Raw genomic sequence first — 26,733 nt, 5'->3', positions numbered from 1 at the left:
TCACACAGCAAGTAGCAGCAGTTCTTAAATCCAAGTGAGTGGTTTCTCACCTTCTTTTTCCAGCCATTTGCTTTATTAAAAAAAATTTTTTTAATCCTTTAAAGACAGAGTCTTGCTCTGTCACTCAGGCTCAAGTGCAGTGGCACCATCATAGCTCATTGTAGCCTTGAACATTTGGGCTCAAGTGATCCTCCTACCTTACTCTTCAACTAGGACTATAGGTGCACACCACCATGCCCAGTTAATTTTAAACTTTTTTGTAGAAATGGGGTCTCACTATGTCCCCAGGCTGGTCTTGAACACCTGGCCTCAAGCAATCCTCCCACTTTGCTCTCTCAAAATGCACCTGACCCCTACTTGCTCTTGCTTCCCTGAAATTTGCCAGCTTTCTCTTTCTTTTTGGTATATCTTAGGCTTATTTCTACCTCAGTAATTTCTCTCAAGCCAAATCTTGAATCTTCTTCTAAGCCATTCTTTCTTCATCCTATAAACTGTTTTCCCAAGCAGTCCCCATACTCTCCAGAAAACTTCCTGCTATAACCCTGACTCCAAGCACCCTGTTCCTCAGCTCTGCCCAGTACCCTTGTTGTGGGCTGCCTGTCTCCACAGCAGCTGGGCAATAGAACTTGTCCACTTGAGTTTGATCTCTGGTGAGGTTGCCTGCAGAGTATATGCCTCTCGTGCACGCCGCCGCCGAAACCACAACTCGAAGCAGAGTCCGCTGTCCCCGATGTTTTCTGTCAGCCCCATGTCAGCAGTCTGAGGAAGAGCAGAGGGCAGTGGGTGAAGACAGAGCAAGTCCTGGCTGGGTGGCGCCACATGGCAAGCACTGGGCTTAGCCTGGCATCTGATGGATGTTCAGTAAACGTTTGCTCAACACCTATCATGTGCCAAGTGCTCTACATTTAGTCTTCACAACAACCATAATTTACAGAAGGGGAAATGAGGCCAGAAACATGAAACAACTTGCACAAAGGCTTCTCATAGCTTAGTAGAGCTGGAAGTGGACCCAGGCCTTTTCCTCTATGCTATACTCATGCAGGGGGTACAAAGTCTAGAAACCCTTAGAATCCACCCCACACTGCCTGATCCAGGACCATAGGTTGCTATAAATGCTTATCTGGATATCAAGGCTGTTTCCCTAAAGCAAGGCCTGCCTCTTCTTGGATTCTTTAGTCAAAGTATAGTGTGCTTTCTCCTCATGCCCTAGGAACCAACCCTAATTCCAAAGGCATGTGTGTCCTTAGTGGGAAAGCTCCTCTTCCACTCTCGTTTGGAATGCCTCCTAAGGCTTCCGCATGAATGATAAGGAAAACCTCATGAGGTAGACCAGTGACAGGGACTTCCAACATCCCCTGACACCCTAACTTGATGGTCGATTACAAGCCAAAGCCTATTCTAGATGATGCAGATTCTCAACCTGTGTTGGGGTTGAATTTCCAGAACATCCTGAGTTCTCAAGAAGAGAATGACTTCCTGTCACCTCCACCACTCACTCCAGGAATTGTACCTTAAAGGCCTGCTTGTAAACAAACATCTCTGACCCTCCTTCAGGGCCCTTGAGCTTGCTGAATAGGAGGAGATGCTCAAAGAGAAAGACATGGCGAAGGCACTTCTTTCGGCCACAGATGACAGTGAAGGGGTCTCGATGCAAGAGCTGTCCCTGCTCCTTCAGATCTATCTGGAGAAAGGAAAAGCAAAAGTGGTTGGCCCAGGGGCCCTTTGTTTGTATTTTACAGGGAGCAAAAATAGATTTATAGGGCAAGGGGCCTAACGCACTGGTTCTCAGGCAGGGTCAGGAAGTCAGGGAAGCCCTCAGCCTAGAGTCCATCCACTGGTCACCATGCACAGCCCACCCAGCTGAGCAGCACAGCCCTGTTTCTGAAGATGGCAAGGTGCACTGCATAGTAAGGTTTATAGCCGCCTGTGGGGAAGCCTTTGCATGCTGGGGATCCAGGAAGAGAATCAGCGAAGAACTGAAAGGGAAATAGGTCTATTCCAGAGGAGGATATAGGATTCCAACATGTTTTGGAACCTCAGGGCTGGAAAAAGACTAGGTAGACGAGATAAGGTATGTGCTGGGTGTTGAGGGGCAGGAGGAAGTATAGGGTAGGTGGGGAAAGATAACAATTAGGAAAGGAACGGGAGAGTACAAGGCGGATGTAGGAACATGGGATGTTGGGAGGACATAGCTTCTTTATTTACAAAGGAGGAAAGTGAGGCCCAGTGAAGTTCAGTGACTCAATCAAGGCCACCCAGCTGGTTAGAAATTAAAGCCTGGGGCCCTCTGCCCTGGAGCCTGGTTCTCCTGTCACCAACCTACATGGCTTCTGAGGCCAGGGCTGGGCCGTTTGAGCAGCAGTGACTGGAGCCAGGGCCTCACCTCACAGCCACGCACCGCCTCCACAGCCAGCAGGTCTCTGCCACGGGCCTCTTGTTCCCGAAGCAGCTGTACAGCAGCCCCAAGGGCCTGGCGCTCAGAACTCAGCTCAGGCCCAGCTTCCCTCAGGAGCTCCTCCAGGAGCCGCCCATACCGAGCCAGCTGTTCCAGAGGCTGTTGCAGGGCTCGGGGCAGGTAAGGTCCAGCCTCCATGGAGCCCTAGGTTGAGGAGGACACAGGGATGAGGGGAGGGCTGGAGCCTCTAGGGGCCAAGCTCAGGGGTTGGGGGGTAGGTGGGTGATACCCTAGGCTTTTGGGTATAGATGAAGCCCAGATGCTCCCTAAAGTAAGGCGAAACCCTTCCACCTGGAAAGAAAGCAGGTGGGGGCCTGCAGGCCAGCAATCATCGTCTATATCTTGAAGGGAAATGGAACAAGAATCAAAATAGTAATCTCCTGTACTCTCTGGCTTTGAACTTTTTTTTTTTCCTGAGATGGCGTCTTGCTCTATCACCCAGGCTGGAGTGCAGTGGTGCGATCTCGGCTCACTGCAAGCCCCGCCTCCCAGGTTCACGCCATTCTCCTGCCTCAGCCTCCTGAGTAGCTGGGACTACAGGTGCTCACCACCACGCCTGGCTAATTTTTTTTTTTTTTTTTTTGTATTTCTAGTAGAGACAGGGTTTCACTATGGTGGCCAGGATGGTCTTGATCTCCTGACCTCATGATCCGCCCGCCTCGGCCTCCCAAAGTGCTGGGATTACAGGTGTGAGCCACCACGCTGGGCCACTGGCTTTGAACTTTTAAAGTCACTTGTACGTCTTTTGATGTGAGCTCTTCTGCTGCTCAGATCCTCCCTGTGAGCTGGCTATAGTGACTATCGCCCCCATTTACCAGATGTGGAAATGGAGGCCCAGATGAGTCAGGAGTCCTGCCTGGTCCCTCAGGTGGACTGGATAAGAACCTGGCCTCACCAGTCCAGTGCTTGTCCCACCCTCGGCAATTCTAGGAGATGATTGGTAGGTGATGTTCCTGGGCACATCCAGGAAAGCTTTTTTCCCTGTGGGATTTTTGGGGCGGGTTTTTAGGTCTTCCTGGCCCCTCTACTTTTCTTCTGAAGATTGGAGAAAAAGTTACCTTGCTTGAGGGACTGAGCACAGCCAGACCATTCTCCAGTTTGTGTCGGTGCTTCACGTACTGTGCATAAAGGCTGAACTGGTCCCCCTGTGCCAGTAAAGAACAGATAAGGTGTCTCCAGCGAGGTCTGTGCAGACAAACCTCTCTCTTCCCCCTCCATCCTCTCTGTAGCCCAAATGAGGGATGGGTCACCAGGGAGCACTCTGCCTGCCAGGTGGGGAAGGGCTCCCTGTGGAGAGAGCATAGTCCAGGCAGCCCTTGAGAGCAGGGACGCAGAGGCTGAGTAGAGGCAGAGGTGCCCACAGAACAGGGCTGGGCCCCAATGGCATGGACCATACATGGGAGGAGAGGGCTGTGGGTACTGAGAAAGAGGGACAGATGGATGAGGCTGGAACACAGAAGAGAGAGCACTTGGAAGAAGTTGAGGGGATCACTCACATGGCGAAGGAAGCAGGCCCCAATGCGTAGGGGGTGGGTGGCACAGCCCTGAAGCTCCCGCAGAAAGTGTGTCCGGTGGAAGCTGCGAAGCCTTTCCCGGGCACTCAGGGCAGCAGCCCAAGTGCCCCGAAGTTCAGGAGTCAGCTCAGGCCCAGGGGGTGGCACTGGTTCACTCAAGGTGGCCACGTAATCTTGTTCACAGGCAATCAGCTCAGACACCAGACGCTGCTGGGCACTGCAGGCACAACAGGAGTGGCAGAGGTGTGGGAGGGAGCCACTACCCCCAACAATATCACCTTCTTTTCCTACTGGGCAGTTGGGTCTGCCTCTTGGGCACCAGTTGGGCTGGGATCTCACCTGATGCTCCGCTTGCGCTCCATCCGGGGGGTGCCTACTCCCCAGGGTCCGTCTGGCCCCCCAGCCCGGCCCAGCAGCACGTGTTCCCGCGGTGAGCACGTCCTGTCTACCACCTCAGTGCTGGTGACCTCCAGGCCTCGAATCAGCACAGCCCGTGGGGGCCTGCCCTCTGCTTCTGGAGCCAGCTCAGGGCCTTCCTCCTCATAGTCCTCTCCACATGGGGCCAAGGAGCAATGGGATGGGGCTGCCCGTGGCCCAGGGCTGCTGGGGAGCAGCAAGGAGCTGAGGCTGGGTGAGGGGCTGTGGGGGCCCCACTGGGCCCCTCCACTGCTGGCACTGTCTGCCCGCCGTCGTCGGTAGCCCCGTGGGCTCGCCTCCTCTCCCAGGTGTTGCTGAATCCTCCTCTCCAGCTCTTGGCAGCGGGCCCGGCAGCGGCCCCATTCTCGCAGGGCTGCTGGGTTGCCCAGGTCCAGGGCCAGGGCCCGCATCTCCTGGAAGGTGCCGGCACTGGGCTCTGGGGCCCGCCGCAGGGCCAGTGCAGCCAGCACAGCCTCCCGACCCGGCCCAGCTCCTGCCAGTCGAGCAAAGCCCTCATCCACCCATTCATGTGCCTACAAAATCAAAGGGGTTGGGGATGGGAGAGAAAGGGTAAGGGCCTGTGTTGCTCACAAAGGATGCCCAACGACAGCCCTTGTCCTCTTGCCTGTGGCTTCCCAATGCCCATCACTCTCCCCGTTTTCTCACTGTTCCAGCATCACTGCCTAACCATGTCACTTGGAGTTGGTATGGAGATGGAAGAGCCTATATAAAAGAATAACCAGTACTCATATGGCGTTTATGAGTGGCAGGCTCTGGGCTAACGGCTTTTATATATTGCCTCATGTAATCCCCACAGCAGCCCTGTGAGGTAGATCTATGGAGGCACAGTCAGGTTTAGTATTTTGTCCCAGGTCATTCAGCAAGCAGGTGGCAGAGCTAAGAGTCAAAACCAAGGAGATGGGCTCCTCAGCCTCCGCTTTTAACAACTTGATTAGCCTCTCCAGGCAGAAAGGAAGTAAAGAAATGGAAATGGGGGGAACAAAAGGAAAAGGCTCTGCATGTACCTGCTGGAAGAAGCGCTGTAGCCGCAGGGCCCGATGGAGGCCACTCTCAACCTGTTCCAGCCGCTGTTCAAAGATATCCAGCACCTTCTGGGAGGTGGCATTCTCCTCCAGAGCCAGGGCCTCCCGTGCCTGGGCCAGGCGCTCCTGGAGAAGGGAGGCTGCTCTCAGACCTGGTCCTCACTCCTAGGTAGTCTCTCCCTGCCTCCTCTCACCTGCCCTCCTGCCCTTTCTCACCTGGACCTCAGCGCTGAAAGCCCGGAATCGCAGCTCTGTCTCCTGCAGGGCAGACAAGGTGTCCCCGGGCACAGCAAAGCTTGCCAGCTGCTCCTCCCCTGGGCCCGAGAGCCACTGCAACACCTGAGGCAGATGGGGTGGCAGAGTAGGGGGTCATGGAGTGGAAAGGCAAGGAAGGGCTGAGATCCAGCATCAGCCCCACCACACCAATCTGTAGAACCTTGAGTGAACTATTGCATCTCATCTGCAATGTGGGAATGACAACAGTGAATGGTAATAGTTTCCACAAGGGTCAAGTGAAAAACCGAGTAAGAAATCTTCAGTAAGGTGCCAGATGAGTGGGAAGCTGGGCTGGTGGAAAGTACTGAGGGAGGTGGGTCAAAGTTCCAGAGCTATGCCCGAGTGTGAAGTACATCAAACTGGGGTGAACCAAAGGCAGGATGAGGGTCATATGGATGACTGACGGCTTTCACTAAGCCTTGGCAACTGGTGGGCAAGGGTCGCAGGGACCAAGCCTGGAGAAACAGCACAGAAGGGGTGTGTGTGTATGTGTGTGTGTGTCCAGCTTTAATTGCCTATTATGGGGCTATACAAACTCTCATGCTGGTTCTGAGATATTTGACCAAAAAGTGATGATAATATTTTCCTCTGAAGAAAGGCTGGAAGCTGGGGGTGGGACAGCCTGAGGATGAGAAGTCTGAGACTGTTCCTAATAGCCAGTGCCAACAATAACCACTTTTATAGTCCTTTGCTGAATTCATTTGATCTTTCTAACCATGTTGTGAGTTAATTGTTACTATCCCAATTCTACAGATGAGGACTTGGGAACTCAGAGAAGCTTCATGACTTGTCCAACATCTTACACATGGCAGAACTAGAACTCAAGCTGAGCACTTTAGATTCCAAATCTTGTTTTTAACCAGTTGGGGAAACAGCTAATAAGCAGGTAAGCAAACAGGAGATGCAACCCATCTCTAGGATATTGGCTTAGAGGAAGCCAATACGAAGAAATCCTAGGAAACAGAAAGTCTCGGCTCCCGCTTTAGCACTGGCCCTGAGATGACCTTTCCTCTGATGCCCACCTGCAGGTCCGTAAAGTGTCCACTCACCATGCTCGGGGCTAAGGAGGAACAATCAGATTTCAAAGCTCCCTCTACCTTACATGGTGTGGTGGAGAGCAAATCCCTATGGGGCTCTTAACCCCAGGAGAGAAGAATCAAGGTTCAGAGAAGCCAGCCTTATTCCTGAATCTTCCCCACAAAGAAGCCTGTAGTTCCTCTTAGGTGCTTTCAATGCTCTCTCCTTCCAAGGTGGAGGGAGGTGGTACCTTTCCGACCTCAGGTCTGAGGGATGACATCACATAAGGAGTTAAGGGTGCATGTGTGGCAGTGTAACTAATGAACTGGTATCAATAGACTTTTATTATTTTTCAGCTAAGAAGGTAGGCACTCCAGAGTTGATCAGCTCTTTTCAGAAGCCCCTAGGGCAGCTGAGCATCTCTCACAATCTCTCAGCATCTTCGATCAAGCATAAACAGTGGGGAGGGGGAGACCTGGCTTTTCTTTACTGGTGCTACGATGCTCCCACCCTCTTGTTGAATCTCACACTGACCAACAAAGGTGAGGAGACAGGGAGGGGCATTCAACCAAGCCAGGCTAGAAGAACACCATCAACTATAAGTACCAACGGGAAAGGTGCTGGAGGCCATACTCCCAGGCCGAGTAAGAGGGACATAGGAGTCCTGGCTCACCTGCTGGAGTCGCCGCAGGCACTGCCGCTGCTCTTGATGCTGCACGTGCAGGTTGGAGAGGCGCACGAGCTGGTGAATGGCCTCGTCCACTTCCTGATACAGTGTAGCTGGGCCTTGGCCCTCCAGTCTGGGGAAGGAGCAGGAAAGAATGAATCATTTCCTTTGTTGAGCCCCTCAATTCTGTCCTCCCATCCCTCCGAGGGATGCAAACATGAGAAGCTGCATAGCAGCATGGATCAAAAGCATGGGTTGAACCCTGACTGCTTTGGTTTGAATCCTGACTCTTTACTGACCGATGTTGGCCAAGACAGTTAACATTTCTGATCCTCCAAATCCTCATTTGTAATAGTAAATGGCACGCAAGGATGTTGTGAGGGTTATGAGACAGTAAGTGTAAAAGCATGGTATCTTGCCCAGATACATGCACAATAAGAATGGTCTGGCAGCTAAGGTTTGTTGGCAGCCTTCGGCTGTGTCTCCACCTCCCACTTCCACCTGCCCCCGCACACCCATCCCTCGTACTTGCTGCTGTGAGTGGAGCGCAGCCTCATCAGGATGGCCCCCCCATCCCTCTGCAGTGCCGTCAGCCGGGGATCTGCCAGCACCTTCTGCAGGGGCTTGGGCATTCCCACTGCCTCCTGGGGATAGGGAGCAGTTGCCAGTTGGGGTTCCACCAGAGAGTCTCCACCCCAGCCCCATCCCAATCCCATCCCCCCACTGTCCCATCTCATTTCATACCTCTTCCTCTGGCTCTGCTGCTCCCTCCAGCTCCTCAATGGCCTGCCGTACCGAGCCCAGCACACCTTGGCACAGGCGGCATAGCCTTACCACTTCCTGAAACCCACACGCAGGGATGGAGTTGAGGATTAGAGTTCAAGAAGGAACTTAAGCCCTAGGGTTGGGGTGAGGTAGCCCCAGAGACTTTTATGGAGGCAATGCTGAATTCAGTTCCTGACTTTGTTGCTAACTAATTGTATGATGTTGGGCAGGTCCAGAAACCTTCCTGAACTTCAGTTCCTCAACTGTAAAGTCAGGATAAGAAAGGCTTCTGTGATTTTTAAGGAGATGATGCCAGTTTAGCAACTAGCATGGGCCTGGCACATTGCACAGCTTGGTAACTGTCACCTTCCTTTCTCTCTGTCTTCAGTGGGGCTTCACCCTGTCAAACCCCCTCTCTCTGCCTATTCATGTCAATTTCCCCTTTGACACTAAAGGCGAAACTTAGAGACCATCTACAGACCCCTCTTTTATACTCAGCTCAGATCATGTTTATTTCTCTCTTCTTGAATACTCACAACACTTATATTCATAGAATTACATGAGATAAGTGCTGGAAGGACCTTTAGCAATTATACTGTGATTGTTACACTTCGCTGATGAAGATCCCGAGGCCTGGATGTTGGTGCAAGGGGTGGGTACAGAAAGGGCACTATTTCTGCAAGTGAGGTAAAGTAATTTGGAACAAGAATCAGCCTTTTGACTCAGTGCTTTCCAGAAACCCATTGACACTATCTTGCACTCTTCTCTACTTGTTTCATGATTTATCTCCCACCAAAAATCATGTACTACTTAATGTCATATTAATAATTTATTTGGCTGGGCACGGTAGCTCATGCCTGTAATCTTAGCACTTTGAGAGGCTGAGACGGGTGGATCACTGGAGTCCAGGAGTTTGAGACCAGCCTGGGCAACATGGCAAAACCCCATCTCTACAAACAAACAAACAAACAAACAAACAAAAAAAATTAGCTGGGTGTGGCGGCACATGCCTGTAGCCGCAGCTACTCAAGAGGTTGATGTGGGAGGATCGCTTGAGTCTGGAGGATGGAGGATGCAGTAAGCTGTGATCGAACCACTGCACTCCAGCCTGGGTGACAGAACGAGACTGTCTAAAAATAGTAATTATAATAATAATTTAACATACTCCTCCCATCTCCCCAGTAGACCATGGCACAGTGCACATGTTTTCCTCATGATTTGGGAGCCATAAATGCTTGTTGAATTGAATGGAATGGAAACCACTTTTTTGCAACCCCATGGTATGTCCTGGACCTGGCATCTGTCCTAGAATGTCTTCAGCTGGGTCATTCCTGGCTCCCAGGATGCTAGGTGTTAGAGGGGAAGCTTACCTGGTGTATCTCTACCCAGTGACTGGGAGAGGGGTCCCTGTGACCTCCTAACTCCCACTGCAGCTCCTCTGGCGTGGTCACTCTTTTCAGATCATTCTCTGACAGCACCTCAGCACCCTGTAGAGGGTAAGGCAGGGGTTTCTTCCTGGGCACCCAAGGACTCAGAAACCAGCCTGGGGCTCCAGCCAGCTTCTTCTCCTTTCTCCACTACTGATGGGAAACTAGGTAGGAATGAAGGGCTCAAACCTGAAATCCACAGAGTTCACTTGGAAGGTCATCGTGAGTGAGAATCAGCAGCCGCTGAACGAGGGGAGGATCTCCTGAGTCCTAAGGGCAGAGAAGAATAACCCTAAACTGGGCAATTGGGTGTCCTGGACTGGCCACTAGTGAAGAGTTAGGATCCGGGGAACTGCCTGTTCAAGGGGTGGTTACCTGAAGTTGGCTCAAGACAGTAATGAGTGCTGGAGGCAGTGAAGGTGCCTGGCGAAGGTCTAGCAGGACGGAGAGCCCCAGTGTCTGTAGATCAGGCCTGTGGGAGCAGGAAGAGTCAAAGAGGCTGCTGTGTGTGTGTTTTGGGGGATAGGAGATAAAGCAAGGCAGACATACAGGGTCTGTATTTAGTTAATAGTCCTCAGGAGATATTAGTTGCTGGTACATTTGGGAAGAAATGGGCAAAGGGCCAAATTCTGGGATGGGTGTACAGGAGGAAGTGGCCTAGCAGTTGGGAGTCTATATTCATATGGCTACTAGGCCAAGGAATTAAGGTCTGGAAAGTTCAGAATTCTGTTCTGGAATGGCATGCATTCAATGTCAGCCTGTAGTATGGTGCCTAATAGGTACTCAGTGCTCAATCAATATTTGTTGAATAAGTGAACCAATGTCCTGATGATCTTGGTAGTGTTGGAAGACAGTGAAAGTCAACAGTGTTGCTTTTGAGGATCAATGAAGATATGAAGCTGGAGGTCAGGGTCAGTAAGGCCAAAGGTCAATGACTTGAAATCTGAAGGTTGAAGAAGGAGGTGTCCTTAGAGGTCAGAAGGTCAGTGTCCTGAGAAGAAGGAGGTGAGGGTCCTCATGAACCAGGAGGTTAGTGTCCAGGGTGCCAGGACTGGGCCTCGGTTACCTGAGCAGTGAGTGGAGGTAATGAAGAGTTGTGTTCAGCATGTCTCGGGAGGGTGGGGGCTCCTCAGGAGGGCACGGTGGGGTAATGGTCAGCAGAGCTCGCCCACTCTGGTCCACCCCTCCTGAAGACACAAAACGGCCAGGCTGTCCTGGCTGGGAGCAGTCCAAGCCTACCTCCCTTCCACCCTGCCTCCCCCAGTCCCCAAGCCCACCCAATTGCTTCTCTTTCCCAGTCCTTTTTCCCTTCACCCACTGATGCCCACTGACCTGTCAGGACGAAGAATCCAGATGCCATCAAGTCCCAAGCCACATCAGGGTCATCAGAGATGGAGACTGGAAGGGCCTCTTCTGGAATGCTGTCCGCTTTTCCTTCCTGCACAGTCTCCAGCAGAGGTGTCGGAGTGTCAGACAGGAGGCCTTCTGGGCCTGCGTGTCCTGCACAGACACAGACAGAAAAATGGGACTGAAGTTAAGATGGTTCTGGTTGTTCTGCTCCCAGCATAACCCTGCTCCTCATCCTGCCCCCTCCCATAGGCCCGACCTGCTTTGGCCCTTTCCCCATGAACCTCACTCAGTGTCATCTCACCTGCCATACACACCAGGCCTGGCCCCTCCTGCTCTCTCTCTCTGGCATCCTCTTCTGTAGGCCCACAGGCTTCAGAGGGCTGAGGCTCTTTCTCGCCTGCTGTTTTGAACTCTTTGGGCTCAGAGTCTGGCTTCCCTGAGTCTTCATATTCCTCCTTAACCAGGCTGCATTCTGGAAGCTTGTGATCACTTGGTGAGGGCAGATTGCCAAGGGCTTCTTGGTGGCTGGCCTCTTCCTTATCCCCAGGGCTCAGTGGGGCACTGTCCCCTCCTCGGCTAAGAGCCCCTCTGCCTGCAGCTCGCTTCTTTCTTCTGTTTCCTTTGCCTGTTCTCCGAGGGGTACCAGGTGGTCCTTCAGCTCCCTGGCCTCCTCCTCCTCCTCTAAGCTCCCCTGGCCTCAGGGGGCAAGATTCAGAGGCTTCTCCCACGGCCTCTGCTGGGGGCTCAGACACCTCTAAGACTACTGCCTCTGGGACAGCCTCAGCTCCTGGGGGAGACTCAGGGGAGGCTCCAGTGCTGCTCCCCTCGCCGGGTGGGCGTGCTCCATCCTGGTCCCGAGGTCCCAGGCCCTTCTGGTGCACCCACGCCCGGTGTCTCCGGTGGCGGCCCTTCCCTCCAGCACCCTTGCGAGTGGGTACTGTCCGTACTCTGGAGGGGCCCGGGGAGCCTTCAGCATCTGCTGGGCTCCCCCTCACAGGCAGCGTCACCTCCAACAGCTCCACGTACTCGCCCTCAGGTCCTTCCACAGGGGCATTGTGCCCATCCCCAGGACTCCGGGTACCCAGCGCCTCCTCAGGAAGTGGAGGGCTGGGAAGCCCTGGAGGTCCAGAGGGCAGTTCTGGGGGCAGCGTACTTGGCTGATGTCCGACCATGAGGCCCTCTTTGTGCACAAATCGTGGGCAGATGAGCTCAGCCCAGGGCAGCCGCTGAATCCCTGAGGGTGCAGACAGTAGGCAGGTACTGAGGCGACCTGTTGGCCGGTCCTTGTTGATGCCTTGTAGCCACTCAGGTGTGAATAGGTAGGCACAGGCCTCATTGGGCACAGGAATCTCCTGCACCCGCCCACCCCCAGGGGCCAGACACTTGAGTGCTAGTCGTGGTGCCTGGGCAGCTGAGGGCACCACTTGCAGATAGAAGTCTCCTGGGCGCAGCAGTTGCCAGGGTAGGGCTGCTAGCTGCACCACCACCTGTTCATGCAGGCAGAGCGGCCACCCCTCATGGAAGAAGAGGAATCCACTGTACTGGGCCTGGGGAGAGAGATGGGAGGCTGCACTCAGGCCTCTGCTGAAGAAGCCAGCAGAAGAGGGCGGTTAGAATGGGCCCACCCTAGGCAGGACCAGCCCTATGCCTGGAAGATTACACTCTCAGGAGAGCAGGAGGGGAGATTTGGGGTATTCAGGTGGCAGAGAGGAAGGGATTGGGACCGATCGGTCTCCTGGTGGTAGGAAGCTTCTCTAGGAAGCTAGTTCCGTGTGTGGGAGGGTAAGAACTGAATCGTTACCAAGACGTGGTCAGCAGATGCCATTGTCTTGGAGAAGTTAAAGACTCTTAGAAGTCTTTATATCTGTAGAAATGAAGGATCTCTGTTGACTCATGTACGGGGGAGTTAGTATCTTGAGAAATTCATATGAGGGGGTGAAAATGTCTGGAATTGGGTCTGGAGAGTTAGGGTCTTTGGGGGTCAGTGTTTCTCAGGGGTCAAGATGAATTTGGGGAAGATGAATGTGTGCGTGTGTGTGTCTGAATGGTCAGTGCCTATGAAGGTCAAAGTTTGTGGGAGGTCAGAGAACGAGGCTTAAGTGACTTTGGAGAGATCAGTATTAGGGGAGGCTGTATCTCCAGGTTAGTGGGGGAATTAGTCAGCCTGGCTAGTCTGTAGAGTGTGGCAGTGGATCTTGGGGAAGGCAGAATAGTGATGCACGGCCACTCACACAGGCTTCCTGCTGGACCTTGGCAAGCAGGTGCTTGGCTGGTACCAGGAAGTCCAGCGTGTACCTCAGTGCGTCCTCCCGATAAGTCCTCTCCACCACCTGGAACACCTGGCCCAACAGGGTAGGGGCTGTTGCCTCAAAGGGTGGATACAGGGCGGCGAGAGTGCTCTGCACACAGTCCTCCACTGGCTCAGGCTCCTGTAGAGATAGGACCAGGCTACAGATCCCTAGAGATCACCCAATCGCGGCTCCTTGGGAGCTGCACTGGTCTGGGGGTGGCTGTGTTCTCCAAGGCCCCCATTGTACAATGTGTGCAAAAAGTGGGCACTCAGGAAATGCTGGCTGATGAGCCCAGAATGGGAGTGGGGCTGGGCCGGAGTGCACAAGCGTGGCAGGGCACTCAACACTCAAGTTCTGAGACCTTGGCTTTGGAGATCCAGAGAGAATTTGTTGTGAATGCCCCCAATCAGGGCTGTTCCGGGTGCTCGTGAGTTGGGGTGACTGCATAGACCTTTCCTAGGAGAGAAAAGACAGGCTTTTGGGCTATCAGGGGACTGAGCTTATGGCTGAGAACTTGAGGGGGTGAGCCATCCTGCAAATCCCTTCTCATAAGACACACCATCCAGAGCTCCCCATCTCAGGTGGAGGTGCATCACCCACAATTATGTCCTAGAGATGATCATTTGGTGAAAGAGAGATGGTCATTTGGTGAAAAGAGGAGGATGGAAAGACTGTCTGTGACTGTCTTGGGTCTTTCTAGCATCCCTCTTCCCTCTCCCACAGTGGCTCTGAAGCAATCACCCAATCCTAGAGCATGTGGGATTGGGTTACAAAGAACCGGGTGGGGGCAGTTGAAAGAGAAAAAAGTCACAAAAGGAACTTGTGGGAAGGGAGGAGGAGGCCTTGATGGTATGCATTAGAGCTGGTCTTTTCTGATTCCAGTGGGACCTCTCTCTGCCAACCTCCACTAGGAGTCTCAAAAAGACTCAGCCCTGCTTCATCCAGACTCCCCTCCCTAAGTGAGTCAATGAGACATCTTCCTCCATCCCACAACCTAAACAACCACCCCTTGGGCTATTCCTTTGCAAACTTCTCTTTCAAGACAGTCTTTGAAGTTCCTTTTACTGGAATTTTTTTTTTCTTTTTTTTTTGCAGTAAATGGGGAAGGGGAGACTCAATGCAGCCTTTACCTTGGTCTCTACCTGCCCTACCCCCATGTCTTGCCTTTGCCATAAAACAAAATAGCTTATTTTTCTCTGAGCTCCTCCATCCAGTTTGTCTCGACCGTCTGGGAAGTTAGGGCAACCACTCCAGAGACCGGGACATTCAGCGCGTCAGCGCGCAGACCCGGCCCCAAGGTGTGTGGGCGAGCAGACAGACCCCCAGTGTTCCGGGACCAGGCGGACGCAGTGCGCGTGGGTGGGGGGAAGGTGGAGATGGCCGGGGGTGAGGCAGAGTGGGGCCGTCTGCTCCAAGGCCGGGAGTGCGGAGCTAGGGCTTGAGCAGCTAGGCAGCTGCAACCCATTAGGGGCGGTGAGCTCATGGCTGAGCGAGAGTCTCAGCCACAGGAAACAGCAGCGGCAGGAGGGGAGGAGGGGTCTGGGGAGGGAGGCGGCGGGCGGGAGCACGGAGACCCAGCCTCCTGCCGGCGGGGACCAGAGAGGAGACCAGAGAGACTGAGTCAGCTCTCCCTGGCCCAGTTCCTCTTTCTTTTTCCTCCAGCCTCCCTGCCAGAGGGTGCCCTTCCCTCCGTAGAGGGGCGGCCCCAGTAGTGCCCCTGCCCCTCCTCCACTCCCTGCGGTGAGCTCCCCCTGGCAAGGCCTCTCCCCCTCCTTCACTCTGCAGGGAGCGCCCCCTTGGCCATGCCCCCGCCCTCTTTGCAGTGGGCGCTCTCTCTGGCAGTGCCCACTCTTGCAGCGATGCTTCAGAGTACTCTGCAGTGAAAGTTCCCAGGGCAGTGTTCACTCCTATTGGTGTGGGCTTCTTCTTAGCGATACCCTCCAGCTTCCAGCGCCCCAAGTTGCTTCGGCCAGGGTCCCCTACTCCCTGCAGGGCGCTCCGGCTCATGTTCCCCACTCTCTGCCGCAGGAGTGCCCTGAGGCAGCCCTTCAGTTCCCTGCAGCAAGAGCTCTGGGGCACTTCCCTCCCCCACAAACTCCGGTCGGCTCTGGCAGTGTCACGCCCCCTGGTTCTGTGAGCTCCCCCCAAGCACCCCCAACTACCCTGAGGCAGCCCTTTTTCTCTGCGGGAATTTCCCTCTTTGGCCATGCCCCTGGCCCCGTCCCAGCCACAGCTGTGGCCGGTCCCCCAGGGCCGGATGGGTGGGCCTGCCTCACCGGGTTGGGGACAGGGATGGAAAATGGTGGTTCCATGCAGGTCAGTTCTCATGACCCGAGGGGCCGGGCCTCTTCCAGGGACGCTGCAGGACCAACCCGCAGGGGTCTCCCGCGGGTAAGGAGCTGGGACCAGGAGGGGGAGGGAAGCTCCAGGAAAGAAAGGCACAGGTCAGGACAGAGGAGGGCGGGGAGCGGGGAGGTGTGTGGATTAGGGGAGAGACCCAAGGGAGGATGGGGAAGGAGGCGGAGGAGAGGAGGAAGAAAGGGTGAGGGCAATACTCGGTGGGGACAGAGCTAAACAGTCGGGCAGACGAACAGACAAATCGAAGAAGGGGGGAAGGGAGGGAGGAGAGTCCCCGGAGCGCTGAACAGTCCGAGGCAGGATCGGGAGGCACCAGGCTGGGGACTGGGGGCCCGGAGCGGGCTGCGCGAAGGCCGAGGGGACCCAGGGGGCTGCGACGCTGGACTCACCATGGCTCAGCGCCGGGCCGCGTCCGACGCTTGGTCGGGCGGGCGGGGCCGGGCGCGCCACCGCCTCCCTCCCGCCGCTCGTGTCTCGCCGGGTCTGGCTAAGGGACAGCTCCGGCCGCGGTGGCGGCTCGGCCCGCTCCGGCTTCCAGGCCGCGGGGCCCTGCCAGGGAGGGCCGAGACGGCCGCCCCTCCCCGCCCCGCCCTTCGGCGCCCGCCCCCGCCTCCGCGCGGGACCCCTTGTCGGGACTCTATCTCCAGCGTCGAGACTCTCTGCCGCTCCCCGGGCGTCCCCAGCCTATCCGTCCCGTTCACCGGCAACCTTCTTTCTTCTCCGCCCCGCCCTCCAGCGGGTAACCCCGACCCTGACCCTCGGAGGCCCGCCCAGCCGAGGATGCCCCTCTTTTCCCGCCACCGCCTCGCTCCCCGCGGGATCAGTTTAGCCTCGGCAAGGGATGCTCCAAAGGCTGGGGCGTGCGTGAATTCCCTTGTGCCGCCCCTTCCCAGAACTGAGGTCTTCCTGCGGCTGGAAAGCCTCCCCGCTCTAACTCGCCCGGGACCCTCTTCTCTCATCGGTTTCTAGACTTGGGCAGGACCCGGGGCTCAAATGAGACCTTCAGGCCCCTGCCTGCCTAGCAGAGAGCGGAAGGCCGGGAATCAGGGGATTCCCCAATCCCCATGGGGCTTGACCGCCCTCCTCCTTTCCCTCCATCTCCTCGGGCCTGGAGCCTCTGGGCTGACAATGGGCTCCTCTGTGTTGCCTGGGGAAGGCGGGAGTGTGCGGGAGTCAGGGAGCAGCGAAGGCTTGGGATAGGGGGCGGCATCGTGGCCGAGGGGGCAGGGTTCCCGGATCGGGATGCTCATGGAGGGCGTGCATTTCGCCGGACATTTTCTGAGTTCTCTCCTCCGTGGCCCTTCCCTTCCGCATCCCTATCTGTCTATTCGGCTAGAAGAGGGAAGGCACCAGGCCTCCAGTTTGAGAATTCGGTACTGGATGCCAGCCCCTTCCTTCTGTTGGGGTGATTATAGCGTCCTGCAGGGCCGCTAGGGCTCGTGGCCGTGGAGATGGGTATTTGGCGCAGGAGACAAAGCGGGGTGGGCTAGTTACGAAAGTTCTAGCCTCACTCCCTCATCAAACCCCAAGCGTCCCCCGACCGTGTCTGAATGGGAAAGGAAGGCCGGATGGAGGTCTCTCAGGAGCCCGGGGAGAGGCACGGGCACGGCGGGGAGATGCCCTGCCTGGCCTCTGAGCAGGCACTGGGAAGCCCCGCAGCTCCGTGAGCCCTTCTAAAGGGTGGACGGAAAGGAGAGGAGAGGAGATCAGAAAGCCGAATAGTCCCCGGAGGGGCGTGAACGCCTGTGCCCCTGCAGCTGGAGGGCGATGATGAGAAAACGTCCGGCCTCGCCTGCAGTTCCTCGGAGGCCGGAGCCTCTGGGCAGTTGTTGGAACAGCGGGAGGGGAGGCGGGGGAGCCGCCAAGGTGGCTTGCTCTTCTCTCACCTCCTCTGGACGCTAACCTCCACCTTTTTCTCCGCTCCGCTGAGCCTGGAAAAGGACAGAGCAAATGTTCATCCTTCTTAGAGGCAAGAAGAGGCCTCTGCTCCATAGCGTCAAAAAAGAACCTATGGCAACAAGCCCCAGTAACCATCTTCCCCGCACAGGAGTTGGAGCTCTTTCTAACACTGGGTTATGGGACCCTCGAGTCACCGACACTCTCCAGAGCTAGGAGAGTGAGATTTTGCTACCCCCTGGTGTCCATTCCGTAAATACTGCCCAGTGGCCGGTTACAGGGGCCAGTGTTTAAAAAACCTTATCCACTTGTCTCAAACCCAGCTCATTCATTCTCGGTGTTGAGTGTCTGAACCTTTCCTCACCAGGCCTTCCACTCCCCATATTGTTTAGGGAACCCTTGGTAGGGTCGAAGGTTGTCCATTGGACTCCAAGGCTCACTACTCTTAGGTAGTGGAATATAAATTAATCTGGCTATGGGGGGCCACAAACTCCTGGGAAAAGGGAGTGGATCTTTTTTTTTTTTCATGGAGAAAAAGGGGAGCCACTGAAAGTTTTTGAGCTGGTGGGGTAAGGAAGTTTGGATACAGAATCAGGGATGCAGTTACCCCTTCTTTCCAGGAGTTTTCAAATCTGTGCTAAATTACAATGGTTTATTTTAAGTAAGTGACATGTGGTCACAGCAGTTAAATACCACTTTCTTCCAAGAATGCAGGCTCTTACTAACTAAAAGTGTGTGTGTGTACGTGTGTGTGTACACAACAGAGTATGTGTTGATACATGTATTTTTAGTGGGGGAATATGAAGGGGTAGTTATAATGGAGAAATTAGAGGCTGGGAATAGACCAGATTTAGAAGCCTTCTCATTCACAAACAGTTCTTACCATACTTCACCCATTAAAGATTCTTTGGGGCTTCTCGAACTCCTGTTTTACAGATGACATTGTAACTTACTGAAGTTAATAAACTCTCTCTAAGCTACACGGTAAATGAGAAACCAGGACGTGAACCCAGGCTGTCTGATGCCAGAGCCTTCACTCGCAACTAATAAGTTATAGGGTCTCATCTAAGCTGTCAAAGTTCATAAAAGAAGAGTTTTAAACACCACATCACTGTTTCTGCCACCTAACCATCACGCTAAAAAAAAAAAATGTTAAATTTGTTTTCGTAGAAGCCAGCACTGAGATTCTATAAGTGATAGATATGTCCCTGTGGGTCAGAGAGAAAAAAAAAAAACTAGTTTTTTCTAGACTTATTTTAGAGTAATAGTTGAAATAATTCTGAAGACATTTGCGGTATGGTTCTTATGGAAAACTAGTGCTATCCTAATACAGGGGAAGGTGGAAAAACATCTGTGTCTGTACTGTTTATTGTGCGGTTTATGTGCACCAAGAGCTATGACTGCCATCTTATAGAGGGTTGGGGTTTTAGGCTGCTCACTATTTCTCCCTTAGAGGGTAGCAGTGACTAGGATTCTGCCTCAGCCCCATGCCTCAAGTTAGGGGGAATTAATGAAGGACCACAAAGGGAATTTTAGGGATGGGCTTGAGAGCACATGTTCTTGTTAGCGCTGCCTTCCAAGGAGTCTGGGGTCAATATCCTAGTTATTTTAGGGTAAAAAAATTTGTGTGATATGTAAATATATGTCAGTTCTATTTATGGTTTAGTTTTTCATTGGTTTTGGTTCTACTTGATTGGGTAATATTTTTTCAAAAATTTACAACTTGTCTTCTCTGAACTAAGTGTCATCAAGGTCCATACCACCACCATCTTGCCAGTGCTAGCACATTAGTTTCCCCACTTGTCTGCCTGTTCCACTCTTACCTTCTGATAAGCCATTCTCTGCACCATAGCCAGAGTAATCTTAGAAATTCAAATAAATCAGGCCTGGCGCGGTGGCTCATGCCTGTAATCCCGGCACTTTGGGAGGCCAAGGCAGGTGGATCGGGAGGTCAAGAGATCAAGACCATCCTAGCCAACATGGTGAAACCCCAACATGGTGAAACCCTGTCTCTACTAAAGACATAAAAATTAGCTGGGCGTGGTGGCACGCACCTGTAATCCCAGCTACTTGGGAGGCTGAGGCAGGAGAATTGCTTGAACCCGGGAGGTGGAGGTTGCAGTGAGCTGAGACTGTACCACTGCATTCCAGCCTGGCGACAGAGCAAGGTTCTGTCTCCAAAAAAAAAAAAAAAAAAAAGAAAAAAAAATCCAAATAAATCTTATCAACCCCGTCTAATGGCTTTCCATTTGCATCATGATTCCTTTTCTACCTATCTCTCCTTTTCTTTTCTGCTTCATCTTTTGCCATAGCCCTGTGGTGACATTATGCTAAGCCACTGGTGACCCTGCAGCCACAGTGGCCTTCTTTCAGTTTTTCAGGGTTTTTGTTGTTGCTGTTGTTGTTGTTATTGAGACAAAGTCTTGCTCTGTCGCCCAGGCTGGAGTGCAGCGTCACAATCTAGACTCACTGCAACCTCTACCTCCCAGGTGCAAGTGATTCTGGTGCCTCAGCTTCCCGAGTAGCTGGGCTTACAAGCGCACACCACCACACCCAGCTAATTTTTGTATTTTTAGTAAAGACGGGGTTTCAACATGTTGGCCAGGGTGGTCTCAAACTCCTGACTTCAGGTGATTCGCCCACCTTGGCCTCCCTAAGTGTTGGGATTACAGGTATGAGCCACTGCATTTGGCCCCTTCTTTCAGTTCTTTAAACATGCCTTACTTATTCCTAAAGATGTTTAATTTGGCACCTTTTTGCTCTTCTTTCCTTCTGTCTGGAGCTTTCTTTTCATTCATGATTCCAGTGGCTGGCTCTCATCCTTCAGGTCTTAACTAAAGTGTTATAGTCTCAAAGGTCTTCTTCCCTGGCCACCTGGTCTAAAGTGGTCTCTCACCCATCGTCTTTCTGAATAATGTTATTCTGTTTTATTTTCTTCACAGCATTTATCTCTATTGATTATGTATTTATTTTCTATCATAATAGACTCACCTTTCTACCACATATAATTTTAAAATAAACTTTATGAAATGAAAAGCCTTGTCTATTTTGTCACTGCTTTTTCAGCTAGTGTCTGACCAGTTCCCAAAAGAGATCATAAATCCAAGTGAAGGCTGAAAGGAGGGCAGAAAGCTCCACAGAACAGGAATGGTGTTGGGGACAAGAGAGAGGTGGGAACGGCAAGGCAGAGGCTTGGGGTCAGCTGCTTTCCTGTCTTCCTGGAATCAGTCTTCATGAGGTTTTTTTGTCTGTTGGAGGATATTTGCAAGTAGAAAGCATGCAGGACAGAATTTTTTTGATGTTGTTTTTTGTTTGTTTTTGAGACGGAGTTTTGCTCATTGCCCAGGCTGGAGTGCAGTGGTACAATCTCAGCTCACTGCAACGTCTGCCTCCTGGGTTCAAGCGATTCTCCTGCCTTGGCCTCCCAAGTAGCTGAGATTACAGGCACCCGCCACCAGGCCTGGCTAATTTTTGCATTTTTAGTAGAAATGGGATTTTAGCATGTTGCTCAGGCTGGTCTCGAACTCCTGATCTCTGCCTCCCAAAGTGCTGGGATTACAGATTACAGGTGTGAGCCACCATGCCTGGCTGTGGGATAGAATTTAAGACAGATGTGGACCATCATCTGGCTCAGATGTAGGTTCATTGTAGTAGAAGAGTCTGGAGGAAGCATGGTTTGGAGGGGACTTCTGGAAAGGTTCCAAAGTTGCTTACTGACTTCGTTGATATACAAACCCAGAAACTCTTTCATGTAGTTGCAACCCATTTGAAAATAACAGTTTTGTGTTCTGCTTTCTTCATGTAGCATTGTCCATATATATTTCCATGCATCAGTATAATTTTTGCCTACATTGTCTTTAGTTAAAGCATCAAGTAGGCTGGGTGTGGTGGCTCATGCCTGTAATCCCGGCACTTTGGGAGGCCGAGGTGGGTGGATCACCTGAGGTCAGGAGTTCAAGACCAGCCTGGCCAACATGGCGAAACCCAGTCTCTACTAAAAATACAACAATTAGCCGGGTGTGGCAGAGTGCACCTGTAATCCCAGCTACTTGGGAGGCTGAGACAGGAGAATCCCTTCAACCCAGGGGGCAGAGGTTGCAGTGAGCCGAGATTGCGCCACTACACTGCAGCCTGGGCGACAGAGAGAGACTCCGTCTCAAAAAAAAAAAAAAAAAAAAAAAAAAATCAAGTAGTTGTTCACTATTCATTTAGCCACTCTCAATTTTAGGGAATTTATATTATGTTCAACTTTTCTCCATTGTACAAAGAAAAGGTATAAAAAGATTTGTAGAAATGTACTCCTCCCCACTTTGAATTATTCCCATTTGACATATTTTACAAAATGGAATTATTGGGTCAAATGGTAGAAGCCATTTTATAACTTTTGTTATTGCCAGATGTGGCAATATGTGGAGGGCAGGGGTCATGAAACACTCTTAAAATATTTAAAAGGTTGATTGTGAAGAGGAATTGGGCTTATTCTGAATGGCTCAAAGCGGTAGGGCATCAGTGAATTGTTGCAGTTATAGAGAAGCCGATTAGGTTCTATGTAAGCGAATTTTAAATACTTAAGAGTTGCCTGAAAATGGGACAAGCTGTCTCCATAGGTAAATTCCCTCTCACTGAAAAAATTTAAGTATAATGAGAGAACTTTTAAAGAAATTGTTTATAAACTTTCCAGACTTATGATCTGTACATTTTCCTAGCCCTAGCCCTTTGCTCCAAAACCACATTTTGTTAAATTAACATTTACTGAGACATAACCTGTGCCTGTTATAGCCAGCAGCAGCCCAGCTCTCACTGGCAGACCCCAGCAGAGTCAGTCTCCTGGAGCAGGTAATCTGGGAATTTCAATCGCATGAAGTCACTCCCATCCCCCAGACTTCAGAACTGCCAAGCAGCGGGTAAAACTTTGTCTCCAGTTCCTTGACATCTCCTTTTTTTGTACTCAGTGTCTACCTCCAGGTCTCTGCCCATGTTGAATCTACTCCTAAGACCCCCCCATTACAAAACCTATATCCTTGCCTTGCCTCCAAATAACCCCAAGCCAAATCCAACACCTAAGTGATTGATTCCAAGTAATTGTTACATTATCTTGTTTTATTCGTGCCAATAGATATTTGCACTTCAGATGAGGAGTTTGGAATCCCAAAAGATCTGTATTTGGCGGAATATAGCACTCCTAATTCCGTTAACATAACTTTACTTCTTCACCCTGAACATGGGTTTGTTTAAATACACACGCATACACATATACACACACACATATACACACACATATACACACACACATATACACACACACATACACACACACATACACACACACATATACACACACATACACACACACACATATGTACACATCACTGGTAGGCAGGCACTCTAATTTACTGAAGTGTAAATTGCTTAAAATGCATTTTTTTTTTTTTTGAGGCGGAGTCTTCACTCTGTCGCCCAGGCTGGAGTGCAGTGGCACCATCTCAGCTCACTGCAAGCTCCGCCTCCTGGGTTCGCGCCATTCTCCTGCCTCAGCCTCCCGAGTAGCTGGGACTACAGGCGCCCGCCACCGCGCCCGGCTAATTTTTTGTATTTTAGTAGAGACGGGGTTTCACCGTGTTAGCCAGGATGGTCTCGATCTCCTGACCTCGTGATCCGCCCACCTCGGCCTCCCAAAGTGCAGGGATTACAGGCGTGAGCCACCGCGCCTGGCCTTAAAATGCATTTTTAAGCAATTTTTGCTTAAAACTGGTTGCTTAAAATACATTTTTTTTGTTTGTTTTTGTTTCCTTTTTGAGACAGGGTCTTGCTCTGTTGCCCAGCCTGGAGTACAGTGGTGCAGTCTCAGCTGACTGCAACTGCCACCTCCTGGGCTCAAGCAATCCTCCCACTTCAGCATCCCAAATAGCTGGGACTACAGGCAGGTGTGCATCCCCACACCCAGCTAATTAAAAAAATTTTTTTTTCTTTTTTTTTTTCAGAGGCAAGGTCTCACTATACTGCCCAGGCTGGTCTTGAACACCTGGGCTCTATTGATCCTCCTACCTCAGCCTCCCAAAGTGTTGGAATTATAGGCATGAGCCACTGTGCCCAGCCTGTTTTGTTTACAGTTTAAAAACTACTTTGCTTAGTAAAAGTAGTCTCAAAACTCCAAGTTTGGCCAAGGAGGAAAAGTCCCTATAAAGGATGGAGACCTGCCCACAGTCTTTCAGTTTTACTTTTTCTTGGAGTATATTTTGCTGAATTCCTCTGCCACCCCTACACTGGCCTCAGGGAAACCCTACTCATGTTTCTCAGGTTTTCTAGGATATAATACTCCCATTCCCAAGTCAGAAAAATAACCCAACTGAAGGCAGCACAGTGCAGAGGGAGGAGAATGCTGAGGAAAGACAGAGGTCCAGATTCCATTCTGAAAGCTCCACTGCTAGTCGCATGCCCTTGAGCCTGAGCCTTGAGCTTCCCTCCCTGCTAAACGCCCCAGCAAAATCAACAAACATATTAACACCAGAAAATATAATCACCAAAGCCCACTGTGCAGTATAGATGAAAATATCATAGAAAATGAATCGGTCTTGTAGTGTTAATGTGAGTCTTTAAAATGTTTCTTTTGTGCCGAGCAAAGAGTATTTAGAGGCCACTTGGCTTTTTAACATTTATGTTTCCTATGTTAAAGTTATAAATCAGCTTCCTTAAGCTTTTATGTTTAACTTACATAGAAATAAATTCTAACAATCACTTTAAAGAATCGTATTCACTGACTGTTTGATCTTATTTGTAAGTAGTTAAGGAAACTCTTTAAACATTAAAAGAGATATTTTATAACTTCAATATATATTCCACGTCCTTATAATTTGGCCATTTGAGCTAACCAACAAAGCATTCCTGAATACCTAAAAACCTTTATAAATCTAACAATTTATAAATAGGATGATTCAATTTCTATGTTTTCTTAAATGATCCAAAACTAATTTTAAAGGAAAGTCTCATTTCAAATCATGTGCATTTTAAATTAGAATGACAAGAGTAATACAAATTCCTTAATACGAATATGTGAATGCTATGTGTTGATTCTTTTAAACATTTCTATACTTCATTCTAAATTTTCTGGATATTAAAACATACTTACCCACTTTAAAATACTTGTGTCCTCCCAAATCGCTGAGGAGACCCTTCTCAAGTGATTTTTCGGAAACACGTTCTCAGGGGCCCAGAGAGCGTAACAGTAGAAATTCTGTCCCAAGGCTATTGGGCAGCTCTTCTGTGGCCCCAGCTGCCCCACTGAGCCCTGTTTTATGCGTGCTGTATCATTACCCTCAGAATGGGCCAGTTTTACAGCCCATGACCCCTAGATTCAAGTTACACTCCATCTAATTCTTCAGCCTACACAAGGAAGTCAGAAACTCCTACCCAGGTTGCTACCCCCACTTGTTTGGATATAATTAGTCTGCTTAACAATTCATTCTATTCTGAATTCTTTTCACACTCTTCCCAGCTTCTGGGGCCACAATTCTTACAGATATTGAATGGTTGAACTTCTCCTGGTGTTGCCTAACCCTGGCTACAGACCTAATGCTAAGCCAGAGGTATGCAACGGGAAAATTAACATTCAACGGAGAATGAACTTTAGATTACGATAAATGAACTTGAGGATAAATGAAACCCTAGATGAGGTGGGAGAAAAATGTTACAGAATCCATTTGGTTTATGCTTCTCTTCTATCTTATTACTTGGTAGTTTCATATATACTATTTAATCTTGCCCTCTAAACAAGATAGTGAATCTGCGGTTGTACCAACCTACGCATATTTGCCTAGCTCCAAATCACGGCCCCCCTCCAAAGCCATAATGTGCATTGAGCACGTGTTAGGAACTCAGTGCTATTTGGAAAAAAGAAAATAAAACTCAATAACTTTTATGCCCTCTTGAGGTAGTTCCTGGGATGAGGTGGGCAATTACTGGAAAAACAGACAGACAAGCATGAGTTGACACAGATGTGTCTTAGATTAGGACTTCGAATGATTGGGTATGATGTTTCCACTAACGAACACTGAGAGGCTGCAGGAGTAGGGAGGGACAGGTTTGGAAGCCAGGCAGATTATGAACTTAGTTTTGAGTGTTTTGGGTTGAGATGCCTGTGGGACACTGACTGGACTAGTAACAGTATGAAGATGGACATGTATGTCTGGACTTTGGGAGCTCTGGGCTGGAGATATACCTGTCTTTGGGAGTAGGTTAATGGTGGTTGGAGCCATGGAAGTAAGTCAAATCACTCAAGTAGAGTACAGTGTGGGAAGAAAAGAGAGCTCAAAATAGGACCCTGAGAAACACCATCATTTAAGGTGCAGCCACAGGAAGTGGAGCCTGCCCACAACACTGGGAAGAAGCCAGGGTATAGAAGAATGCTGTTTGTCTCTCACTTCCAGATGTCTTCCCTGGTTATAAGCACAAGGGTGGGTAACATAGTGGTAGTGATGGGCAGAGCAGTGTGGAGGGGGCTGGAGGCTGTGGGGGAAACTACGCTGCCAGTGAGATGGTGTTGGCGTGACAGGCTACATTGAGTTCTAGTTCTAGAAAGCATAGAAGGGGACTGGGATTTTGAATTTCTGGATTCTATGCTTTCTCTGCCACTTCACGTTTCACCAAACATCCTTTCCTTACTCTGAATCATAGCCTGTGTAGGAAACTCTCTTTCCAAATATGGGAAGGGAGGTATAATAAGAAAGCAGAGATAGCTTGGGGAAGAAGAGGGGGTGTCTTGTTGAGTGTGAGTATATGTGTATGTGTGGGTGTTGTGCACACAGGTGCACGTTGTTACTATGTGTTCCTCTGTATGTATATGCATATGAGGGTGTTTATGTGTGTGCCTTATGTTGGCATGTAGGTATGTATGTGTGTATATGTGTATGATATGTGTATGTTTTTCTCTCTGTGAATATCTATCAATACAAGTACAGAAATTGAGAAGAAACATTAAGAAACTTTTATGGGCTGCGCGCCATGGCTGATGCCTATAATCCCAGCACTTTGGGAGGTCCAGGTGGGTAGATCACTTGAGCCCAGGAGTTGAGGGATCGCTTGAGCCCAGGAGTTTGAGACCAGCCTGGGTAACATGGTGAAACCCTGTCTTTACAAAAAAATGCAAACATTAGCCAGGTGCAGTGCTGTGCTTGTACGTGTAGTCCCAGATACGCAGGAGGCTGAGATGGGAGGATCACATGAGCCCAGGATGTCGAGGCTATAATGAGCAGAGATTGGGC

General features: G+C 51.0%; 1 protein-coding gene and 1 long non-coding RNA gene across 9 annotated transcripts in view; one reads left to right on the top strand and one right to left on the bottom strand.

Annotated features, from left to right (window-relative positions):
* Window positions 1–16,065, bottom strand: part of ARHGEF40 (Rho guanine nucleotide exchange factor 40) — a 19,151-nt gene extending 3,086 nt beyond the window's left edge. For 4 of the 8 annotated variants that reach the window (XR_003731513.2, XM_015143230.3, XM_015143231.3 and 1 more), the window contains exons 1-19: window positions 15,970–16,065; window positions 13,163–13,360; window positions 11,233–12,478; window positions 10,914–11,081; window positions 10,648–10,768; window positions 9,957–10,053; window positions 9,771–9,851; window positions 9,525–9,641; window positions 8,134–8,229; window positions 7,918–8,033; window positions 7,396–7,522; window positions 5,646–5,768; window positions 5,412–5,555; window positions 4,309–4,919; window positions 3,952–4,186; window positions 3,514–3,600; window positions 2,384–2,599; window positions 1,511–1,681; window positions 582–759 (exon numbers count right to left, since the gene is read on the bottom strand). Coding sequence is in view for 7 of the 8 variants with exons in the window: in XM_015143230.3 (XP_014998716.3) it covers window positions 582–759; window positions 1,511–1,681; window positions 2,384–2,599; window positions 3,514–3,600; window positions 3,952–4,186; window positions 4,309–4,919; window positions 5,412–5,555; window positions 5,646–5,768; window positions 7,396–7,522; window positions 7,918–8,033; window positions 8,134–8,229; window positions 9,525–9,641; window positions 9,771–9,851; window positions 9,957–10,053; window positions 10,648–10,768; window positions 10,914–11,081; window positions 11,233–12,478; window positions 13,163–13,360; window positions 15,970–15,972 (4,135 nt within the window). In the remaining variant the exon portion in view is untranslated. Of the gene's footprint in view, window positions 1–581; window positions 760–1,510; window positions 1,682–2,383; window positions 2,600–3,513; window positions 3,601–3,951; window positions 4,187–4,308; window positions 4,920–5,411; window positions 5,556–5,645; window positions 5,769–7,395; window positions 7,523–7,917; window positions 8,034–8,133; window positions 8,230–9,524; window positions 9,642–9,770; window positions 9,879–9,956; window positions 10,054–10,647; window positions 10,791–10,913; window positions 11,082–11,232; window positions 12,479–13,162; window positions 13,361–13,583; window positions 13,679–15,969 lie in introns of all 8 variants that reach the window. The other 4 variants (XM_077940499.1, XM_077940500.1, XM_077940502.1 and 1 more) reach the window with 3 other exon arrangements.
* Window positions 13,633–26,733, top strand: part of LOC144330148 (uncharacterized) — a 26,992-nt gene continuing 13,891 nt past the window's right edge. The window contains exon 1 of the long non-coding RNA XR_013396060.1: window positions 13,633–15,613. This is a non-coding gene — a long non-coding RNA (uncharacterized LOC144330148). The remainder of the gene's footprint in view (window positions 15,614–26,733) is intronic.

The sequence above is a fragment of the Macaca mulatta genome, chromosome 7 (assembly GCF_049350105.2).
Source record: "Macaca mulatta isolate MMU2019108-1 chromosome 7, T2T-MMU8v2.0, whole genome shotgun sequence".
In the NCBI taxonomy this organism is placed as follows: domain Eukaryota; kingdom Metazoa; phylum Chordata; class Mammalia; order Primates; family Cercopithecidae; genus Macaca; species Macaca mulatta.
Note: the sequence above shows the minus strand (reverse complement) of the source record. Positions and strands in the feature narration are given on the sequence as shown.